At 38.8% G+C, this 23,017-nt stretch overlaps 1 protein-coding gene across 1 annotated transcript in view; it reads left to right on the top strand.

Annotated features, from left to right (window-relative positions):
- Positions 1-2,124: 2,124 nt before the first annotated feature.
- The window catches only part of LOC131028864 (protein RESISTANCE TO PHYTOPHTHORA 1, chloroplastic), a 42,751-nt gene continuing 21,858 nt past the window's right edge, over positions 2,125-23,017 (top strand). Inside the window, exons 1-2 of the mRNA XM_057959232.2 lie at positions 2,125-2,522; positions 3,747-3,957. Of these exons, the coding sequence (XP_057815215.1) occupies positions 2,265-2,522; positions 3,747-3,957 (469 nt within the window). The 5' untranslated portion in view covers positions 2,125-2,264. The remainder of the gene's footprint in view (positions 2,523-3,746; positions 3,958-23,017) is intronic.

Here is a 23,017-nt window from a genome sequence, read left to right as displayed (position 1 = left end):
TTGTGACCTATTCTGTACTTTGAGCATGTTCTAGCAGGCCTGTGGGCCAGTTATGTTGTAACTTGGTTGTTACCAGTTGGTTGTAAACAATTTTCATGTTATAATACAATCTGTTCTGCATTGCCTCCACCATATCTTTGTGTTTCCGTTGTGTTTACTCTTGTTGACCGGTCCAGATTGATCTCTTTGAGGTCCCTCCTAACCGGTGACTGCTTCAAATACTAACAAACATTAAATGGGTAGGTTACTTGAAAATGTTATATCAAGGGTTATTAAAAATATTTTAAATATATGTGCTATGACAAATGCATCGAATGTGTTGGAATCAAGGAACACTGAGAGGGGGGGTGAATCAGTGTTCTATTGGTTATCAAATTTTTTAATTTAACTTTAAACCATCAGAAGCATAAGCATGAAACTGAAATGTAGAAACTCAACACAACCAACCACAAAATCATAACACCAAGATTTTTACGTGGAAACCCAAATGGGAAAATCCACAGTGGGATTTGAACCCACAATATTATTTCACTATGACCAATAGCAAAACAATATTACATGAGGGGGAATGCACAAGCATTCAGACACACTGCCTAGAGCTCACTGCTCAATTACAATAAGGGCTACAAACTCGGATGTCTCACTGCCTTACTGATCAATTCCAGTGATGAAATACAATCAACAAACTCCAAAATAACATCTAACAATGCCTAAATGAGTTCCGGTTAAGTGCCAAATCTTTGACTGTATCTGCTCTGCAAATCTGCTCTGTTTCCTATCTCAGTCAGCTATAGAATCAAGAATGTGCACGTGAAACTGCGCTACAAAGGATTCTTGATCACCACTCGCTCGCATATCAATCATACCACACACCATAAATATCTTCAACACCGGTCATATATCTCCGCAACCACAAAATGATTATTTATCAAGTCGACCTAATGATGTAACGTGTAATCATGAGTCGGCTTGACCGGATCACCAAAAACAAATGTGGATCACCAAATCGATGATAAAATGACATCTCAATGTCAACGCAATCATCCCATGCACGATTCATAACAACACAATCACCAGAAAGCTTCCAGACCAAAACTGCTCTTCTCAACCTGAAATACCCTAAATCACTAATCAAAATAGTAGATAATTTTTATTAATCATTAAAATCAACTAACTACTTTTATTTTTTTAGTTTATGACTTTCTAAGCTATATTATATAATCTATCCCAAATCTAAATTATATTATATTATTTTTCATATTTCTCTTACCTAAATTTTAATTTTAAATATATTTTTCACATCTATAAATATTCTAGCACATTGAGAGTCTCTTTAAATATATCCATGGGTGTAGATTAGGGCTGCGTCTAAATTGGCTCCAAAAAGTCACTAGCACATTGAGAGTCTCTTTAAATATATCCATGGGTGTAGATTAGGGTTGCGGCTAAATTGGCTCCAAAAAGTCATGATTTATGCATAACACGAAGGTTAGTAGAAAATTATAGATCTTGTCATGCTCCAAAAAGTCACTATTTCCGCATAACACAAAGGTTAGTAGAAAATTATAGATCTTGTCATGCTGGACAAAATTAGCCGCGTTTAATTCATTGAAAGACATTGATAGTGGTTGCAAGTTTGAAACCCTAGTAAGGGCAACTCGTGGCTAAGTTTATAGGGTAGTGTCCTCATAAATGGTGTCATGATTAGTGTTTATTAAAAAATGTTTCTTAATATAGATTACAATATATATAAAATTCTTATTACTTAAACTATATGTTAGATATGCACTAACGTCATATTGATAAATTTATGCATTGCTAATTAAAAAGGTGTCTATCCTAAATCTTCTTTTTTTTAATAACTAAGAGGAATCAATATCATTAGACCAACGACTCCCCTATAATCTCCTGAGTTGACCGACCGAATAGCCAACAATATAAACTTGAGGTGGAGAGAATAGATTTAGGAACTTATATGAGATGAACCAAAAATCCTCAACCAACTAAGCCATCCCTTGAAACTAAATCTTCACTTTTATATGATATAATTTTTTTAAGAGAGAATCCCTAATTATGACCATACAAATTTAGAAACCATTACTCACCCAACATAAAAAGATTTTTCTGATTATAAGCAATAATTTAAGGAATAGTTTTATCCAATTTAGTTTGAAAGCCATACGCCACTCATTTTCTGTTCTGCTCTTCTACAGCTATACTTGTACATATTCTTGGTAGAAACTATGGTTTAACTAACGCTCAGAATGCTTCATTACGCCGCTTGTCCTGTTAGGTCCTCCCCTACAATCTACAATAGCCGATTCTTTTATCCGGTGCCCTGCAAATTCAAATCAACGTCACATGCAAGAAGAATCTCATTTAAATCCAGTGAATCTTCTGTTGGAACAGAAACACAGACAAATAATGAAGACACACCTACAGTAGAGGAGGAGATAAAGCCCTCGGAAACGACTTCCTCTGCCAAGGCCTCATCGCTATCAATTGACAAAGAATTGAAAAAAGTAAGCCACTTATTAATTCAGTGTATTTGTTTAGACATGAGGAACAGAGAGACTTCTAATATTCTTAGGTCAGAATGATCCATAGTGGAACTTATCGGAGTATGTTTACTTGATTTGAGATTGTTTATAAAATAACTTAATTTCAAAACAAATTCTTTATTCAACTGGGCTCCGTAGAGTAGTAAGTTTGCTGCGAGAAAATCAAGGATTAAACCCAATGGGCATTCCTTGGCTGTGTATGCCACTGACCAGCTTCCGCTCTGGCCATCGATTTGTTTGGAAAAACGCAATGTATGTCCCCCAAGCAATCCTAATAGAAAAGTTAATTTAAGGTATATCCTGAAAACTATTCTAATGGAAAAACCAAATTCATTGTTCTGAAATATATTATATATCCAGTCTAACTTATGATTGCAAATACCTGGTAATTGTGCTTAATATCATTATACTATGTAAATTTTTCATCCTTTGGCCAAAAGGTTTGTAGGATAATCTGAATGCGATTACTTTAGATATTCCTAAATTGAATCTTAAGTATAAAGGCTTCCAAGTTCCCCCTGCTCACCGGGTATTTACTTGGTGGATTGTTTCAAAAGTCTTAAGTTCGAAATTTAAAATTTGACACCACTCATACTCTTGTTCCCTATTTCTGTCGTCCATCGTTGTTCCCATACTATTTTCTTATGCAAATATTATCCCCAAGATGGCTTTGGTTATTTCAAGAATTAGTCTCAAACTTCTTCAGATGAATCCAGTCCGGAGCTCCGAAGCACTGGATATTAATATTTCTGCACAGGAGATTCTAAAAGAATCTAACCAATTATTACACTGCAAACAAACTACTCTTATATAAAAAACTATTACCGCCGTTTTGGGTATTTCTACGCTTCCCTTTTCATGTTTGTCTGCCCCTACAACTCTTAAAAAGGAGACTCATGGAATATAAAATAAGTCTTCTTGTCTATAACGTGTATTAGGTTATGATTGTAGATATTTGTGTCATGTTTGTAGACCCATGTTAGCATAAGCAGAAACAACCTGCATGGCAAAACAAATTTTTCCTCAAATCCAGCCCAGAACGGGGGTGGGCTTGAGGCAACTGTAACATTTGTGGACCTCTAGACCTTATGTTTGAGGGACATAATTAAAATTACTTCAGTTCATTATCATTATATAGGAAGCAGTTTAAAAGGAAACGTGTTTAAACTTTATATGCGTGTACAGGTAGTTCAAAAGACTGCAGGGACATTTGCTCCAAGGGCGTCTACTGCACAGAAGAACCCTGCTGTTCCTGGAACAACTCTGTACAGTGTTTTTGAAGTACAAGGATATTTGTCCATGTTGATGGGAGGAGTACTTTCATTCAACCTTGTGTTTCCCTCCAATGAACCAGATATTTGGAGGCTCATGGGAATGTGGTCGATTTGGATGTTCAGTAAGTTCTCTAATGCTTGACATATATTCTTTAATCAAAAGTTACTCATGACGTGATGCAATTCTTAAATAAAAAATAAAAGAGCTGACCTAAATTGTTCCCTTTTTGTTGATGTACACCGCCACCAGAATTGGATGCAATAAATTACTAAATATTGCACATTAATTTGTTTTTGTGGGCTGGGACTTTGCCCTGAAAGCCCCATTATTCACTGCTTTCGCTCATCCCAAGTCTACATTTTATGCAGTGTTTCTCTGAGTTTCGGTGGGGCTTGGTGGGGGGGGGGGGCGTGGTGGAAGATGATAGGATGGTTTCCTGGGATGGCAAAAAGTTTCCAAAATTCTGGGGATGGTGAGGGACAGTACATGGGGATGGCTAAAAATTTCCAAAATTTTGGAGACGGTGGGGTGACGGGTATATTACTATATAATAATATATATATATAAATTAAAATTAAATGCAAGTAACAGATTTTAAAGAATATTATTCACCTTCTAGTCAATGTGAATAATTAGCGTACTACAATCATGGTGAAGATATCATGCACCTTTGACAACCTCAAGCACAATCTTATATCTGGTCCGCGAGTGCAAGTGCCTGCCTTTGTTCCTATGCAGCAGTTCCCCCAAGTCTCCTGTTCAGCATGTATTCAAATTTCATATACCAGCAGCTTGGTCTCATGGTTGGAGCAAAATGCCAGCAAATGAAATATATGCTGGTGGTGGGTTCTGCCCAATGTCTGGATCTCTGCTGAAAACCTGTGGTCATGTATAGAGCCTACAGTTCCAATCCTTATAAGCTTTTTCACTGCAACGTCTCCATTTGACATGATGCTTCTGTAAGCAATTCTAGCCCCCTCTTTGCTGTTGACATTGTCATCTTTAAGACTCTTGAGCATGTTCATCTCTGCCAAAATCAAGCTTCTGGAAGGTGGTCATTTTCCAGTCCATGCAGGGCTCTGGCCATCAAACCACTGCAACGACAAATGCTACAGAGCAGAACAACAGCACTAGGGCCTTCCTGACTTCAGGACAATTTCCTCAGTAGAGGAGGTGTCCCTGGGCATCCCCTTTTTTTCTGCAAAATTGGAAACTGGGGGGTTGGGGGAGTGGGAGAGGGCTGGGGGCGCTTCTGCCCTTGTCCATGGGGTGTCCTTTTTTGAGTGAACAGTGAAAAACCAGGGGTGTCACATCCCCGGGGAGCACCGAATTTATGTTGCTTTATTTTAATCTTCTGTGTAATTGCAACACTTACCTGCTGTTTGTTTACACAAGGCAACTCATTAAAGTTTAGATCACTGTTAGTCTTAAATTCTATGTTTTAAAGATTTCGATTTTGTCATATTTGCCTTAAACCTGCACCCACCTATGTTTGAGTGTGGCCTACACTAATACAGACAGTGTTTTACAATAATTTGTGCATCTTCTTCTCATCCATCAATTGGTTAACACTCTCAACTGCCACCTTTTCAATGCATTATCAAATGTAAAAGAATTTATGTCCAAGCATGATTATTTTGGCCGACAAATGGCATATGATGGATATCTTTTTTTAAAAAGTCATCTAGAACTCGCATGCCACCTTGTCCAATTTATTCTGCTGCCCGTCACAGAAACTTTAAAACCAGGAACACACTCAGTTGTATCCAATATGTTTTAACTCGGGTTATCTTTCTGGCAATATGTTTTATTGTTATCAATAGGCTGTTCATTCGGTAAGGAAGAAAGTGTAGTCAATGAAATAAAATATGAGACACAATTAAATGAGAACTGTGACTACTAGAATCATAGAAATAAATCTCCTTGTAGTTCTTATCTGACCTGAGACCTGTCGGTATGATAATGAGAACATTAATTGTTTCAGGCTTCAGAAATAGTCGACTGTTGAACATTAGCTTAATTGATTTTGCATCTGCAGAAGATCTAAAAGTCTTAGGTGTTTTGGACTTTCCTACAGAACCCATTTGCAGAAGGGAAATTTTCTTATTTCGCAAGGAGAGAAGTGAAACAATAAATTATAAAACAAATGAACTACCTGCTGAGAGAAATGCAGACTGAGATGAGATAGAAAAATTTAAAAATGCAGAGACGCTGTGCTATTTCTTCATCTAATTTGGAAGTGGAATGGGTGAATATATAAAGAGAGAGATGAGCAGCCGATTGTCAACTTACCTTTAGCTATAGGATAGTTAATGTACCCTCCCTTATTACGAGTTTTTATATAGAAAAATGTTATGTTTTGCGCAAATTTATAAATTATAAAATATAAAAAGAATGATACTCATAATTGCCAATAAATAGAATATTTAAATACCTTATATTCATGATTTGTAAAAATGAAAATACTTATAAATTTATAATTAAATGATTTGTCAAATCAAAATGTCATTACACAATGAAAATTAAAATCAATATTTAATAGTCATCATATCGTGCTTCATCAAAATAATCAAAACCATCATTTGGTTCAATCTCATTTGAACCACAATCAATTGGATTGCCACTCCCACTAGCTATGTCATGTGCAGAAGCTGCCTTATCTATAGAGGCTTTGATAAGTAACGCAATTGTACTATCTAAATCAACACGCTTAGGATTTAGATCCCAATTCTTTGTCAAGCCCTCATTGTGTTCAGGTGTCTTATTTGACAAGAGATGAAGGTTGGAGTGTAGAGATCACATCTGTTGAGACATGGACCAACTAGGACTCGAACCTAGGACCTTCCATACGCTGCTGGAGTGCTCTACCACTGAGCTACTGGCCCCTCTTGGACCAGTCCATTTTCGGTCCGGGTGTGGCTTATTTCCAACACCAACACCCCCCCTTAAGCCACACCTCTCGTGTGCTTGGGGCTCCTTGCCTGGACCTGGCTTTGATACCATGTTGAGACATGGACCAGCTAGGACTCGAACCTAGGACCTTCCATATGCTGCTGGAGTGCTCTACCACTGAGCTACTGGCCCCTCTTGGACCAGTCCATCGTCGGTCCGAGTGTGGCTTATTTCCAACACCAACAACATCCTCAGCTTTTTTTGCACTCAAATGATTGCAGTTAACCAAGTGGATGATACAGTATCTACTCCAATTCCGCTGAGCTAAAGAACTCCCAACTTGTTGAATTTGCATACAACATTTAGTATTTAATTTTATAAATAGAAAACATAAACTATAAAATTATATTATTATAAAATATAACATATAGCATAATAGTACTGAATGAAAAATGAAAAATAAAATAAAATTAAAAGATACATACTTGAGAGAGAATTTTAATTGCAAGAAGCTGCAAGTAAGTAGATCCTTGATCGTGTATGTACCACCATTCATGCGCATATTTCCTATATTTGTCTCAAAGAGTAGAAACATCATGATTCCTTGAAGATGTGAAGTGGCCCAACTCACTCGAGGCAACACTTTGGATATCTTCATCTAGAAATATCATTCTAAATGTAGTCTTGTAGCGTGTAGTGACCTCTTCATCCCTAAATAGTGGCATCCTCCTCAGCAAGGAAAGTATCTCTTTGCCATAATAATAATTTGGGGACAAAACAAATGCTAAGAGATGCAAGGGTGTGGTCATCTTGTTCCAACTGTCAACGATGATCTTTTGCGCAGTTTTGAAAAATGTTTCCATTGGGTCATGTTCCTCGACTTCATTTATATTTCTTATTTTCTCAACCATGGAGTACATGCCATCATGAATTTCACTCAAGCATGGGCAATCTGTATCAAAATACTTAATTATGATGATGATGGGCTTTAGTGAAACACAAATCATATTCCACACAATCCCACCAGTCATCATCTAGGATCAATAATTTTAATTTTTTTCTCTTCCTATGCTTGATTGCCTCCATACCACCAAAGGTTGTTGAGGACCATAGAACTTGATGCCTCTTGCACATTCACAAGTTGTCTTTAGACAATTGTGTGAGATGCAAATTGAGTTTTCGACAGTCTAACATGGTGTTAAAAAACATGTCACATATCAAAAATAAAAAATTGTAAATTACCTTCAACAATTCCATCTTGGAGGTCTTGAAGATGCCTTGTGAATATGATGATTAGTCACAAACATTTGAATCTCCTTGGTGTTTGTGTAGATTTGTTTGACCCACTCAATTTGTGTGCCAAATATTAGATTGAGTGAGTGGATTGAACATGGTGTCCAAAAAATGTGACCATATGCATCTTCCAGTATAGAACCAACTGCCCTACAATTTTTTAGTGTTGTGCATTATGACTTGGCCAACATTTTCAGGGCCCACCATTTCAACAGTTTCTATGAGAATATTGGCTTTCACTGGCCCCTCACAATTCATTGCCTTCATAAACATTGCCCCTTTAGGGGACACTGCTATAACATTGATCAAGGGTCTATTTTTGCAATCTTTCCATTCATTAGAAATGGACACACCTATTTTGGACCAGGTATGCTTGATTTCTTTTAACAATGCCTCTACCGAAGCTTTCTCCTTCACCAATAAGGTGATTTACACCTTTTCATATTGAGAACTAACATAATCAAAAGGTGTACAAGAAAGGGCTATCACCACATCCCACCAATATGGTGATCTAATGAGGTTTAAAGGAAGTCCATTACCATAAATGCAATGAGCAATGCTTTGATTGGCAATCTACCCTGCTTCATTCTTGAAGGCCTTTTTCGATGGGCCTCATTTATGTTAAGCCAAACAATTCTCTTCACTAGAAGGTGGTGGTATTGGCATGAAGGGATGTTGGCTAGCCGTTTGTGATAAGCCACTAGGAGGTTTGTGCATGCTTTTCTTGGCATGAGGATGTGCTCTTTTCTTTGATCTATTACCTACCATGTCAATATCCTCTTGTTCTTTAATATAAGCTAATATTTGTTGTTTTGACAACTTTTTATTTGGCCCCAGACAAACTCTTATTCCTTGGCAAGGAATAGTGCATAAGTGAGCTTTCACTTGAGAGTACAAGCCCTTATACTCTTTTGTATATTGGCTAAAATATCAAAGCTAACCTCCGCCACGAAGAAGTTGTTCAATCGTTGTTGTATATCGCCAAAGAGGTGACGATGCATCAAATTTAAATGAACTTTTTGCATTTAGGGCAACTAAACTAGAACTACCAACTGTTTTGTATGAACCTAAAACAAGAAAACATTACAAATTAACAACCCCACAACTTTTTTAACAAAACGACATTATAACCCCTTATTATTCATGAAAAATTCAAAACTTGCCAAAAGAAAAACTTGAAAAATCTTCTTAAGAATAATTCAAAAATTGAAAAAAAATGAAAGATTTACTCACCTTTGATGGTTAAGTCTTCTTTTTGTAGCTATTTCTCCCTTGATGTAGGTTTATCTCTATTGTACAAAAAATAGAAACCAACCTTCAAAACCTAGCAATGGCAGCTTGGAGGAAAAATTGTCGTTTTGATTATTTTTGTTTCTCAAATGAGTTGAAAAATATGTCATGCCCTCATTTTAGGGTGACCAAATGCTTTATGAGTGTTTTTAAAAAAATGCTTTTTAAATTTTATCTTTTTCCGAGTTTTGGTGCCCAAATGTTGCAAGTACCCTTGGATTTGTCCAAGCACATCTTGGGTACTGCTTAAGGACCTCAGGTTCTCAAGAAGTACCTTGGGTGTACCTAGATCCATACAGGTGTGAGGGTATCCAGCAATATTTGGTAACATAGGCTCTATGTCATGTAGCATTCGGTGTTCATAAGGATCAATTTTGAGAGCAACAAGACGAGATTTATTTACAAGTACACTTCAATTTTTCTTCAACTAGAAAATCTTATAAGGGTATGATATTGGGAACACATGCAAACTGTAGTTTATTTACCATTATTGTAGTTACAAAATTGTCAAAATATCCACCATCTATAATCACCTTCCACACTTTGTCCTTGCACTTTGTTTTGAAGATGCTTTTTCTCATCCAATCAACTTCTAGTGTTTCTTTGTTCCTGATATTCTTTGCAACATTAGGTTTTCAACAATTTTAGTCTCTAGTTCAATGGTTGGTGCCTTGGCAGTTCCTTGTCTTGTACCAACATTTCTTGTTTTGAAGTTTTTGGATTTAGTAGTCAAATCTTGAGCTTTGCGAGCTTCAATGTAGATGAAGCTCTAGGGATTCCAATCTGCAAAAGATTGTTGTTCTTGTCCCCTACCTCTAAACCCTCCTCTTCCTTTGAAGTTGAGTTTCACATTTCGGCTCTCTTTAGGCTCTTTATTCATGGCAGGTCTTGAGAACCCTTCTTTTCCACTATTTGAACTGCTAGAACCCTTTTTACTTGCCATTTTGCTCTTCAGATTCAGTTTCTTTGTTGCTTTCAAGGCATATTCATAGGCCTTAATCACAATAGGTACCTTGACTAAGGCAAACTCATCTTGAAATTGAAACCTTAGTCCATTTACATACCTTGTTGCTGCTTGCTCTTCAACTTCTTGTATATCAGTCTGAACTTGAAGCCTCATATATTGCTCAATATAACATTGTATCAACTGATCTCTTTGTGTTTTACCCTTTAGATTCTGAAATTCTCTAAACAATTTTTGTTGATAATCAGAAGGCAAGAGTCAAACTTGTAAATGTTTCACATCTTTCGCCATAGTATGATCTTGTCCTTTCCTTGTCTTCTCCTAGAACTCTACCAATTCTCCCACCTTAGAGCAAAATGAGACTTCAATTTGGATGTTGCAGTTTTCACCCTTTTATGGTCCTATTCCTCTTTGTTTTCCATCTCAAAATAACATTCCCAACTCTTGGAGTCATTCTAGTGACAAATCTGGGTTGAGTTCACCTTGAAAATCTGAAATATCCACTGTCACCTTGAAGCCCTGTCTGGATGCTAATTTAGTGAGCTTTCCTTGAAATATCCTTCCTTTTCGGATTTCGGGATTCAAGGAGCTAGTCTACCCCTTCCCTTTTTGGGAAGAGGTATCCTGTCTCCCCAAACCGCGAAATTCGAGGTCCTCCTATCTCCTCCCTCTCATCCCTTCGGACTCTGGGGTTCCTGACTTCTCTCCTTTTGTAGCAGTTTCTTGAGGGCCTAATGCCTGACCTCCGATGACTACAATACTTCCAAATGGCATGGTCAACACTCAAGGCTCTTAATGCTCCACCAACTCCTGCGACTTGTCTACTTTCATTCATGGAGCTACAAGGGCGCATTTAATGTTTTTGTAGGATTGCCATTAAGTGGATTCCAAGGCCATGCTTATTTATGGTTACTTGATGGCCTTCATGTCAAGTTTGTATGCTTTGACTTTGGAATGTCAGGCAATCTACCTTCTAGAAGTACTTTTCTTCTTGGGATTGCCTTGTCTGGGCATGGCTAGGTTGCTTGCACACATAACCATGTCAAATCCGTGCACTTCCCCACCTTCCTGGATTGACATTCTCTTGTATACGCCAGGGTTAGGGTTTCCCTTTCTTGACCATTGGTCTATTCTCTGCGACCAGTTTGCTATATATAGGCTATTAAGCTTCATTGTAAAGAGTTCTCTCCTTGCTAGTTTGAGCTATTTCTGCTCTTTCACTTCTCTTGAAGATTTGTATTATTTTTTGCATTTCTACAACTGTAAGTTTGGCCTTGGCCTGAGAATGAATTGAAATCATCATTCTTGCCTCTCTTTGACTTATTCATGTTGTGTATGTTTTCTTACCTTCATGAGAAGTGTGTGTTTTGTGACTTTCTCTCACATATGACGTGTTTTTTTGAGTGTGACTTTGTGGGAAACTTTCTCCCCTTTTGACATCCATCAAATTCTAACCTCCATACACGTGTTCAGGGTCATTCATGCAACTGAAGTTTGTGCATCTCCAGGGTATTTTGATTGATTCTTTGTGTCATTTTGGGGTGGGAAGAGGAACATTTCTTATCTTGGTGCATCACCTCCTCTCATTTTAGCATTTCCTTCTTCCCTTTTCCTCTACAAGTTGTTAGAATAGGTCTAGAAGCAAGATTTGAAGTGTTGGGTTGGTTCAACACTTGCACCCTGATTAGAAGGAAGCTGGCCTTCTCCAGAGATTCAACCCCTTGTGCAAGGTCCCACACTTTGGGGTTGTTTCCATGTCTCACAAGGTTATTGGGTTGATAGCTCAGTAAGGGTGCAAACTTTTGTGACAACAATAACATACAACTTTTTCCTTATCCCCTAAACAAAATAGAGTAGCTAGAGAAAAAATTTCTATTATTAGTAAATACAAACTCCAAAATAATCCTCTATAACAATTACAACAGACACTCACAACCAAGTTTCCTAAGATAATTGAACAAAATTGATGTGAGGGTAAGGATCTATATTAAAGGTGCTTTACCTCATAAATTCTCCATCTTCTATGAATACATGATGCCTATATTTGTATCAAAGGTCCCATGTTGACTTCTCAATTTTTTGCATTCAATGACCATATTATGCTCTTTTAACCTATTTCTCATTGATTCACTTTGTGCAATTATATGTTTCCCTAGGTAGGGAGTGATGCAAGGGGGAAGAGTGGTTTTCTTCAGAAAACCTGTTATTAGAACAAATAGGAATCTCTTTAGAAAAGAGAAACTGCAATTTTCATGTGTAGGAATGCTTTGAATCAAAATCATATTTTAAGTGTTTACTATAAATGTGTCATTCAACACAAATTTTTAATTTTAGAGCTCTTTATCCTTGAATTCAAGTGTAAGAACCTCACAAAGGCTCTCAACTCTGATAACTGAAGTTTAGTTGAACCTGTTGCGTTTTAAGTTTGTTCTTTGCAAATTTATGAACATCAAGTATAATTTTGACCATTACAAGCTCAAAAAGCAACTATGGGAAATTGCTAGAAATTAATTATAATTCCATAGTAAACTGACCAAACCCTTATTACATTCATTCAACATTCATTTATCCTCAATACATAAATAAACAATGCTAAAGAGGAAGCTGATAAATACCAAGAAATTCTGAAACCTCTTATTTTCTTCTTGCTGGCCATACACAGTCCATTATGACAGCATGCTGTAATTTATTCCAGACTGGCCCAAACAGCTTGCATGATAGCTTGATGGGAAGGTCAAGGCTAGGCTCACCTTCTACATATTTTAATATTTTTTTGCAACCCTCCAGCATGCAGATCGCAGCCTCCTTAAGGTGACTGGCGCAGCTCCCAAGCAGCCGTACAAGTCTTCACAGTCACCCAATAGTATCCTCTTTTTTTCTGCGTTTGTTTCCCTCTCACTGCTGCAATCAAATCAATGAAGAATGACGACGACTCTCTGTTCAATTAGCACAAACTTGGTCCCTGAATGAAACCAACTGAATAAGCAAGATCAATTGATATTTCACAGCCTTTGATGCTGATGTACAAGAATCCCACGTTTTCTTGCACTGACACCTCTGATCACTACAGAAGAAGCTTCTGCTGAAACCCTTGGCCAAAAAAAACTCCTCTTAGAGCTCAAATCCAAAATATCAAAACTCAGCATAATGAAAAGAAAACCCTTAATCCTCCTTATAACTCCTCTTTAGGGTTTGGCGCACCTCTTAGAGAAAGTACGATTTTGCATATTAAATCATTAATGAATTTAAGTGACTTAAATTCATTACTTTAGGAAATGCCAATTAATTATTAAATCTCCCTTTAATTGATTTGGCCCCACTCAATGAGAAATAGACCCTTCGTTAAGTTATGCACTTAACTGAATAATATAACATTTTATTATAAAGTGCTGATAAATAATATTTAATTAATTCAATCAAATATTAATATCTCTCAACTTGGCCATCCAAATCACACGCCGTCTGAAGCCAGAGACTGCTAAAAAAAACCAAGCTCTGCCAAACCCCAACTGCTTATAAATAGCCCCTGCTTTCTAAAAATAGAAAGTCCCACTCTGAACTGGCCAGGGGACTCCAAATGAGCTGCTCAAAGAAAACGGACAACTGCAGAAGATCCAGTATCTTCCCCCTTGACTCTCTCCACAACTCAACCAGCCTACGAGAGTCCATGATAGACTAATTCTACTCCTGCTAACTGATGTCAATAGGCAGGGGACATCATAGTCCGCCGACTCCGCCCCTCCTAAAATTGCTTGTCCTCAAGCAATCTCAACTATGGATGTTGTAAGATCTCCTCACTCTCTCAAGTAGCATCCTCTACCGGCAAATCCTTCCATTTCACCAAGTACTCTGTGATTGTACGTCTCCTGAAATTCCTTTCCCTGAACTCAAGGATAGCCTCAGGTACAAGTATCAATGTCCCCTCATCATCCAGGGGTGGCAAAACTGTAGAAGGAACAATATGGTGTCCTAACGCCTTTTTGAGACGTGACACATGAAACACATTGTGTACTCTGCTGTCTGCCGATAAATCCAACTCATAAGCCACCTCCCCTACACGCCTGGTCACTTTGAAAGGACCATAATATCTTGGCTTGAGTTTCTCTGCTCCACTCTTCCTAAGAGTAGACTGCCGATATGGCTGCAACATCAAATATACCATGTCTCCTACCTCAAATGACCTCTCTGTCCTCTTCTGATCAGCATATTGCTTTTGCTGATTCTGTGCCTTGGCTATATTCTCCTTAAGAGCCTTTACAATGTCTTGGCTCTCTTGTAGCATGTCTCCCGCACTAGGCACCCTACTGTCACTCAACAATAAGTCAATGAAACTAGGAGGCTCATACCTGTACAGTGTTGTAAATGGTGTCATATGAATGGACATGTGGTGAAATGGTATTGTAACAATACTCACAGAGGTAAATCCACTTCACCCACGCCTTTTGCTGTCCTGAAATGTAGTTTCTGAGGTATCCCTCCACCCATTTATTAACTATCTTAGTCTGACCATTATCTTGAGGGTGGCAACTGGTGCTCGGTGTAAGCTCGGTTCCACAAAGTTTGAAAAGCTCCTGCCACAAGTGACTCATAAACCGAGTATCCCTATCACTGACGATAGTCTGAGGCAAGCCATGCAATCTGAATACCTCTCTGAAGAACAACTCTGCTACCTGAATAGCTGAATAAGTGATGGTGATCGGATAGAAGTGGGCATACTTCGTCAAACGATCCACAACCAGAAATATGCAATCACGTCCCTGTGCTCTCGACAACCCTGTGATGAAATCCATAGATAAACATTCCCACTTCCTGTCAGGAATTGGAAGTGGCTGAAGTAAACCAGCAGGGTATGTATGCTCCTGTTTATTCTGCTGACAAACAGGGCACTCTCTAACATACTGTAGAACATCCGCCTTGAACCCTTTCCAAGTGAAGTGCTCACGAACTTGTCTATAGGTTTTGAAAAACCCGGGATGTCCTACCATCGGTTCATCATGAAAGAACCGTAGTACCCTACTCCTCATCTCGGATCCTGGGATCAAGTACACTTTGCCCTTGTAATTGATCAAGTCATTTGCAACTGTATATCTGCTGTCCACTACTGATCCCTCTATCAAACCTGCAGCCCAGCTATCTTTGGCATACTCTGCCAATATAATATGCTGCCAATCCTTTGCTATCTGGACCATAGAACTCAAGTGAGGACGTCGTGACAAGGCATCTGCAACAACATTCTGTGTGCCTTTGATATAAGTAATATCAAAGTTATAGGCCTGAAGTTTGCTGACCCACTTCTATTGCCTATCATTCAAGTCACGTTGCCCAAGGAAATGCCTCAAACTATTGTGGTCAGTCTTGATGCAAAACTTGCTGCCCACTAGGTACTGTCTAAACTTGGCCAATGCATGCATTATGGCCAACATTTCCTTATCATAAATGCTGTAACTCCTCTCAGGTCCACGGAGTTTCCTGCTCTCATATGCAATAGGGTGCTTGTCCTGCATAAGCACTGCACCAATGCCCTCACTAGAGGCATCGCACTGTAACTCAAATGACTTCGAAAAGTCAGGTGTAGCAAGCACAGGACATGACATCATGAGCTCCTTGAACCTATCAAAACACTCCTGGGCGTCAGGAGTCCACAAGAAGGCACCCTTCTTCATCAAATCTGTCAAAGGTGCTGCATGACGTGAATAACCGTTAACAAAACGACAATAAAAACCACATAGGCCCAAGAAACCACGCAACTGAGTAAGGTTTACAGGAGTAGGCCAATCTACAATAACGCGGATCTTCTTTGGATCCATCCGCACTCCCTCTGCATTGATAATATGGCCTAAGTACAATAACTCAGTCATCCCAAGGTCACATTTGGATTCCTTGGCATACAAGAACTCCCTATCTAGAATGCTCAAAACTGTATCTAAGTGATGGAGATGCTCCTCCCAAGTGCGACTGTAAACCAGTATATCATCAAAGAACACCAATACTGATTTCCTCAACTGATGTTGGAAGGCTTTGTTCATTGTGGACTGGAAAGTAGCAGGTGCATTGGTTAGCCCAAATGGCATAACCACAAACTCAAAATGTCCATAATGACAACGAAAAGTTGTCTTCTCAATATCTTGCTCACAGACGCTAATCTGGTGATAGCCTGATCTCAAATCAATCTTTGAGAAATAACAGGCGCCATGTAACTCATCTATGAGCTCATCAATACGCGGAATGGGATATCTGTTTTTGATCGTCCTCTTATTAAGGACCCTGTAATCAATACACATCCGCAAAGTGTCATCCTTCTTCTTCACCAGAACAATTGAAGAAGCAAAGGGGGACTTACTAGGCCGAATATGTCCCATAGCCAGAAGCTCCTGAATAGTCTTCTCTATTTCATCTTTCAGGCGCTTCGGATGTCTGTATGGAGTAATCATTACTGGCTTCGCACCCTCCTCTAGCTCAATGATGTGCTCAAAGCCCCTATCCGGTGGCCTCCCTGGAGGTATGTCACTGAAAACCTTATTATATTTGGTTCTCAGTATCTGAATGTCAAGGTGATATTCAACTTTCTGAGCATCCTGCTGCATAGGCATAATCATACACTCTGCTGCCCACTCATTCTGATCGTGGCGTACAAGCCCCTCCATCCGCTTGAGTGTGATCATCCTAAAGTTGTTGTCCTTAATAGCCTTCAGCACATGTGTCTTTCCATCAACAGTGAAAGACATCTCCATCTCCTGCAAGTCAAGTGTAAACTTGCCTAGCTCATGCAACCACTTCATACCAAGGACCAAATCTGTATCTCCCATCTGAACCACATAGAAATCAGTTTTGAACTCATAATTATTTACACGTAATGGGAGTTGTGTAATCATCCTGTTACACTTTAAAGTGTAACCATTTGCCACCCTCACTCGGATGCCCTCAAACTCTTCTGTTTGGATTCCTCTCTTCTCAACTAATCTGGCATCAATGAAACTATGCATGGCTCCAATATCTAGCAGGGTAATCACTTTCTGACCAGCAAGTACTCCTCTCATTCTGAATGACCCCTCTTGTTGAATACTAGTGAGAAGTGCCACCTTAAGGTGTTCATCACCTTCTGCATCCATCTTATCAAGTCTCTGTGGACCCTGTGTGTCATTTTCTGCTTCTAAATCATCATAAACAGCAGACTGATCTTCTTGATCAGATTCTAAATCCTCATAATATGCCCACATTACTCGGTTTGCCTTGCCCTTAGGCCTCAAAGGACAATCATGGTTTGTATCATATGGACCTTTGCAATAAAACCATAATTTCTTCTTCCTTAAATCGTTAAATGTCTCACGATCTAAGGGGGCAGCGGTTGACTTCCCTTTGAAATCATTTCTAAAGTCTGATTTTTCTTTCCCCTTGCTGTAATTTTTATTATCTCGGAAGGATGTTGATCCTTTAGACCCAAATTTATTTTGTGTGGCTGTCATATCCATACTTCGTGCCTTTTTGATAGCAAGTAGAAGTGTTGGAGGATCAAATGCCTTGACCCAACCTCTCAAAGGCTCCATGAATCCCTCTCTAAACAAGACTACTAACCGCTGATTTGACATGTTATTCACCATGCATGATAATTTCAAGAACTCTGAAACATACACTTCCAAGTTCCCTGTTTGTTTCAGCTGTGCCAACTCACGGAAAAAAGACTCCGGGTCTCTCTTATCAAACATCTCCACCAACAAATCAGCAAACTCCTGATAAGTGGTAATCTCATCATGTTGGAGTGTGATGAGTCCATTATGCCACCACTCATGTGCAGTATCGTCCAAATGTAAGGTTGCAAACTTAATTGCATCCCTTTCAGTCATGGGTCTCAGTGTGAAGTATGTATCCAGTTTATGGATCCAGGACCTAGCTGTAACTACACCGCTGCCATCATAATAAGGTAGAGTGAGCTTGCTTGTGGCAAACTCAAGGTCTCTATGTTGGAAACGAGGCCTCCTCTCCTGCCTGTTTCTCTCTATCTCTTGTTTTTGCCTCATGAACTGATCAAAATTCAGATTCTGCCTAACATCGGGTGGAAGAAGACTCCACTCGTCATGTACAGTCATGACATTATGAACGAAGACATGCTCTACTTCAGCTCTAGCAACATCCTCAGGTTCCTCTGCCAAGAAATTAGGCCTTGAAGCCCTGTCAACTGTGTGTGTAGCTGCCCTGTGAGGTCTAGGAATAATGACTACACTCCTATTATCCTCATGTTCCTGATTGGGTCTGTTTGGAGGATTCATGTGCTCCATCATGGTGGTGAGTGCCTGTAAAGCCTGAGCAACCTGCTGCTGCCCCGTAGCGATAGTCCTAAAAAACTCTTGTCTCCTCATCCTCAACTCTGTGGTCTCTAGGTGGGCTTCCTGAATGCCTATCTCTCATAGTGTTTGACTGCCTGTTAAGACCTTGTTCTCCTTCAAGGAGGGCTCTGCTGCGTGTGTAATACCTGTGTGAACCCACTTCCTGTGACTGCATGTAACTTCTAAACCCTTAGGATGGCAGGATTTAGCTCTGATACCACTGTAAGAACCTCACAAAGGCTCTCAACTCTGACAACTAAAGTTTAGTTGAACCTGTTGCGTTTTGAGTTTGTTCTTTGCAATTTTTTGAATAGCAAGTATAATTTTGACCATTACTGGCTCAAAAAGCAACTATGGGAAATTGCATACATAAATAAACAATGCTAAAGAGGAAGGTGATAAATACCAAGAAATTCTGAAACCTCTTATTTTCTTCTTGCTGGCCATACACAGTCCATTATGACAGCACGCTATAGTTTATTCCAGTCTGGCCCGAACAACTTGCATGATAGCTTGATGGGAAGGTCAAGGCTAGGCGCACCTTCTACATATTTTTAATATTTTTTTGCAACCCTCCAGCATGCAGATCGCAGCCTCCTTAAGGTGACTGGCGCAGCTCCCAAGCAGCCGTACAAGTCTTCACAGTCACCCAATAATATCCTCTTTTTTTTCTGCCTTTGTTTCCCTCTCACTGCTGCAATCAAATCAATGAAGAATGACGGTGATTCTCTGTTCAATTAGCATAAACTTGGTCCCTGAATGAAACCAATTGAATAAGCAAGATCAACTGATATTTCACAGCCTCTGATGCTGATGTACAAGAATCCCACATTTTCCTGCACCGACACCTCCGATCACTGCAGAAGAAGCTTCTGCTGAAACCCTTGGCCAAAAAAAAATCCTCTCAGAGCTCAAATCCAAAATATCAAAACTCAGCATAATGAAAAGAAAACCCTAAATCCTCCTTATAACTCCTCTTTAGGGTTTGGCACACTTCTTAGAGAAAGTACGATTTTGCATGTTAAATCATTAATGAATTTAAGTGACTTAAATTCATTACTTTAGGAAATGCCAATTAATTATTAAATCTCCCTTTAATCGATTTGGCCCCACTCAATGAGAAATAGACCCTTTGTTAAGTTATGCACTTAACTGAATAATATAACATTTTATTATAAAGTGCTGATAAATAATATTTAATTAATTCAATCAAATATTAATATCTCTCAACTTGGCCATCCAAATCACACGCCGTCTGAAGCCAGAGACTGCTAAAAAAAACCAAGCTCTGCCAAACCCCAACTGCTTATAAATAGCCCCTGCTTTCTAAAAATAGAAAGTCCCACTCTGAACTGGCCAGGGGACTCCAAATGAGCTGCTCAAAGAAAACGGACAACTGCAGAAGATCCAGTATCTTCCCCCTTGACTCTCTCCACAACTCAACCAGCCTACGAGAGTCCATGATAGACTGATTCTACTCCTGCTAACTGATGTCAACAAGCAGGGGACATCACATCAAGCTATCTTAATATCATTTTGTCAGTTTGCCAATACATGTTTCCCTTTTAGAAGAAAGACAAAGATGCTAATATACTTGGAAATATAATGTAGCTCTCGTTATCTCTTGTTGGATTTTATGTCATTTGATAGCAAAAAGCATCAAACACTTATTTCATAGTATCAATAACAATGAAACTAATTACATTATTTGAATTTCCCTACATCTTATCTTGTGGAGTACATTGTCTAAGGATCCAAACACACATCTACTTTATCAGCATAGCCAACAAGTTTACACAATTAGATCTATACTATGATGTTTTATCAGTATTCAATTGTGTAGTTTTCAATTCAAAATCATTTATGCATATTTCATGACTAGTGGTTCACACGAATCCATCTCTCATAAGCATGAATGGTCCACTTAGCACTCATTGCATCTAGGAGATGCTCATAGGGGTGAAGCATCAAGACTTCCTAGGAGGTTGCCTATCCTAGGACTACTTCGACTCAAGCACACTTAACTATTGAGTCTCCCCCAAGATCAAATCCACTAACTATTCCAACTCAAAAACTCTTGACTATGAAGTTTTCCCCAAGATCAAACCAACTTAGTAGGTAGCAAGCTAAGTAAGTGGGTTTGATCTTGAGGGAAACCTCATAGTTAACTACGCTTGAGTCAGAATAAAACTGGGATGAGTGAACCCCTAAGAAGTCCTGATGCTTTGCCCTTATGAGCACAACCTAGATGCAATGAGTGCAATGTGGACCATTTATGGTCATCAGAGATGGACTCATGTGAACCACTAGTCATGAAATATGGGTCAACAAGCTTGACTCAAAGACTATGGAGTTGGATCTTGATAAAACATTATAATTCGATACACTATAAAAAATACCTCCTACTGGTCATTAGATTTGTATTGTCATTTGTTGTTTTTCCTGTCATTCAAATTATCATTGTTTGCCAACAAGAGCTTGTTTTGTGCATAAGGTCAATAGGGCTTCATGCTATTCACTAGGGCTCTTTGTGGACTTCAAAGTTTTCCATTTGAATTGCATAAAAATGATATAGATAACATCTTGAGGCATATGACTTTTGAACCCTACTTATTGTATGGTCCAATTGATATTGATTAGTTCATGACCTAAACTTTTCGACACATATATGAACTTCTAATTTCAAGTAATAAGCTAGGAATTATGACCTGTTGTGAGGTATTCACACATCACCCCATCGCAAATGGGGACCCCCACTTTTTTCCCGCTTTCTAGGATAGTGTTGAGTCCTTAGCTATTAGCCTTTGCATTAGAGGGGTATAGGTGCTCAAAAAGCTAGGAGTCGGGTTGATAGCCTTGTATGAGTGTGAAGTGAGTAAGTTTGTAAAGTCTAGATATCATGAGTTCAATCATGAGTGAAGAAGGATTGCTAATTAGAGGGTCACTTTAGGTTCTCCTCTTGAGGAGCGAACTTCACTTCATGTGCACCCCTTATGTAACGAACTTCTTGCACTTCTCCCACAGAGCGAAAGCTCATCCTAATACCTCATGTTGAGCATGTTATCATGTATTGAAGTTAAGCGAGTGAGTGAAAGTGAGAAAAGGAGAGTTTAGTCGTGGTTTGAAATCCACTTCATAAGTTCAGCCTCGAGCAAAAAGAGGAGCAAGCTTCAACTTCAAGAATGAAGCCACATGAGCAAACTTCATGATTTGAGGTAGATGAGCAAAGTCCATGTTAGAGGTAGAGGAGCGAAGGAAATTTGAAAGCATTTGCCTTGAGTCGATTCAATTTGAAACAAACTTCACAAACTCAATGACATGAGCAAACTTCAAGAATTGGAACACATGAGCGAACTTCAAAAATGAAGACACATGAGCGAACTTCACAAATGAAGCCACATGAGTGAACTTCATGTTTCAAAGTAGATGAGTGAACTTCTCAAATCAGCATAGATGAGCGAACTTCACAAACTCAATGACATGAGTGAACTTCACAACTTAAGGTACATGAGCGAACTTCACAACTTAAGGTACATGAGCGAACTTCACAACTTAAGCTATATGAGCGAACTTCATGTCTTGTAGATGGAAAGTGAACTTCGTGAGAATGAGTTTGAGAGAGAATTTCATGTGGTGACCTCCAAGAATGAACTTCTTATGCAAAGAAATAGTGATTTTGAGTTGAAAGCGAACTTCATAAATTGAGCAGGGGGAGTGAATTTCTTCTAGTAGTCTTCCCTAAGGGCAATTCATCATATTTGCATCAATAAATGGTGGGAAGGCTCAACATTGGAACCCATAGAATGAAGACAAATGAAGGAGAGCAAATTCAAAGACAAGGGTAGCTTCATGAACATCAGTGTTGGAGCGAAAAAACAACTTCAAGAACTCCTTCATGCAGGCGAATTCTCTCTAAATTCTCTTATCAAACCTGCAAAATACATAAAATCAAGAGATATATTAAGTTCGAAGAACTATCAAGGTTATATAGTATGTATTTGATATCATGTTTGTTTTTGTTTTGCAGATAAGGATGGTGATTGCAAAGCAAAAGGAGAAAGATTGTAAGATCTACATCACCATGCAAGGAAGAAAACTTCGTTTACAAGTATAGAATGCCCAAGAGGTATCTCAACTCTCACAAGCACCAGAGAGTCACAGAGAAGGAATTCCAAAGAAGAGAAGCAGTTGTGACATCAAGAGTTCGTTCCAAAGCAACATGAATACTTTAAAACTAAGATCCACACCTTGCACCTCCATAATTGAAGCCCTCAAGGGGATAGTTTCAGAAGAGTTAATCAAAGTTAGAAGATTATCATCATCACCGCGGACGCTGGATAATGTTGAGTATCAAGAAATATTCCTTCATGATGATCTATCAAGCCTACAAGTAAAGGTTGAGGTGGAATCCTAGTCATCAT

Source organism: Cryptomeria japonica, chromosome 8 (assembly GCF_030272615.1).
Source record: "Cryptomeria japonica chromosome 8, Sugi_1.0, whole genome shotgun sequence".
Lineage (NCBI taxonomy): Eukaryota > Viridiplantae > Streptophyta > Pinopsida > Cupressales > Cupressaceae > Cryptomeria > Cryptomeria japonica.
Note: the sequence above shows the minus strand (reverse complement) of the source record. Positions and strands in the feature narration are given on the sequence as shown.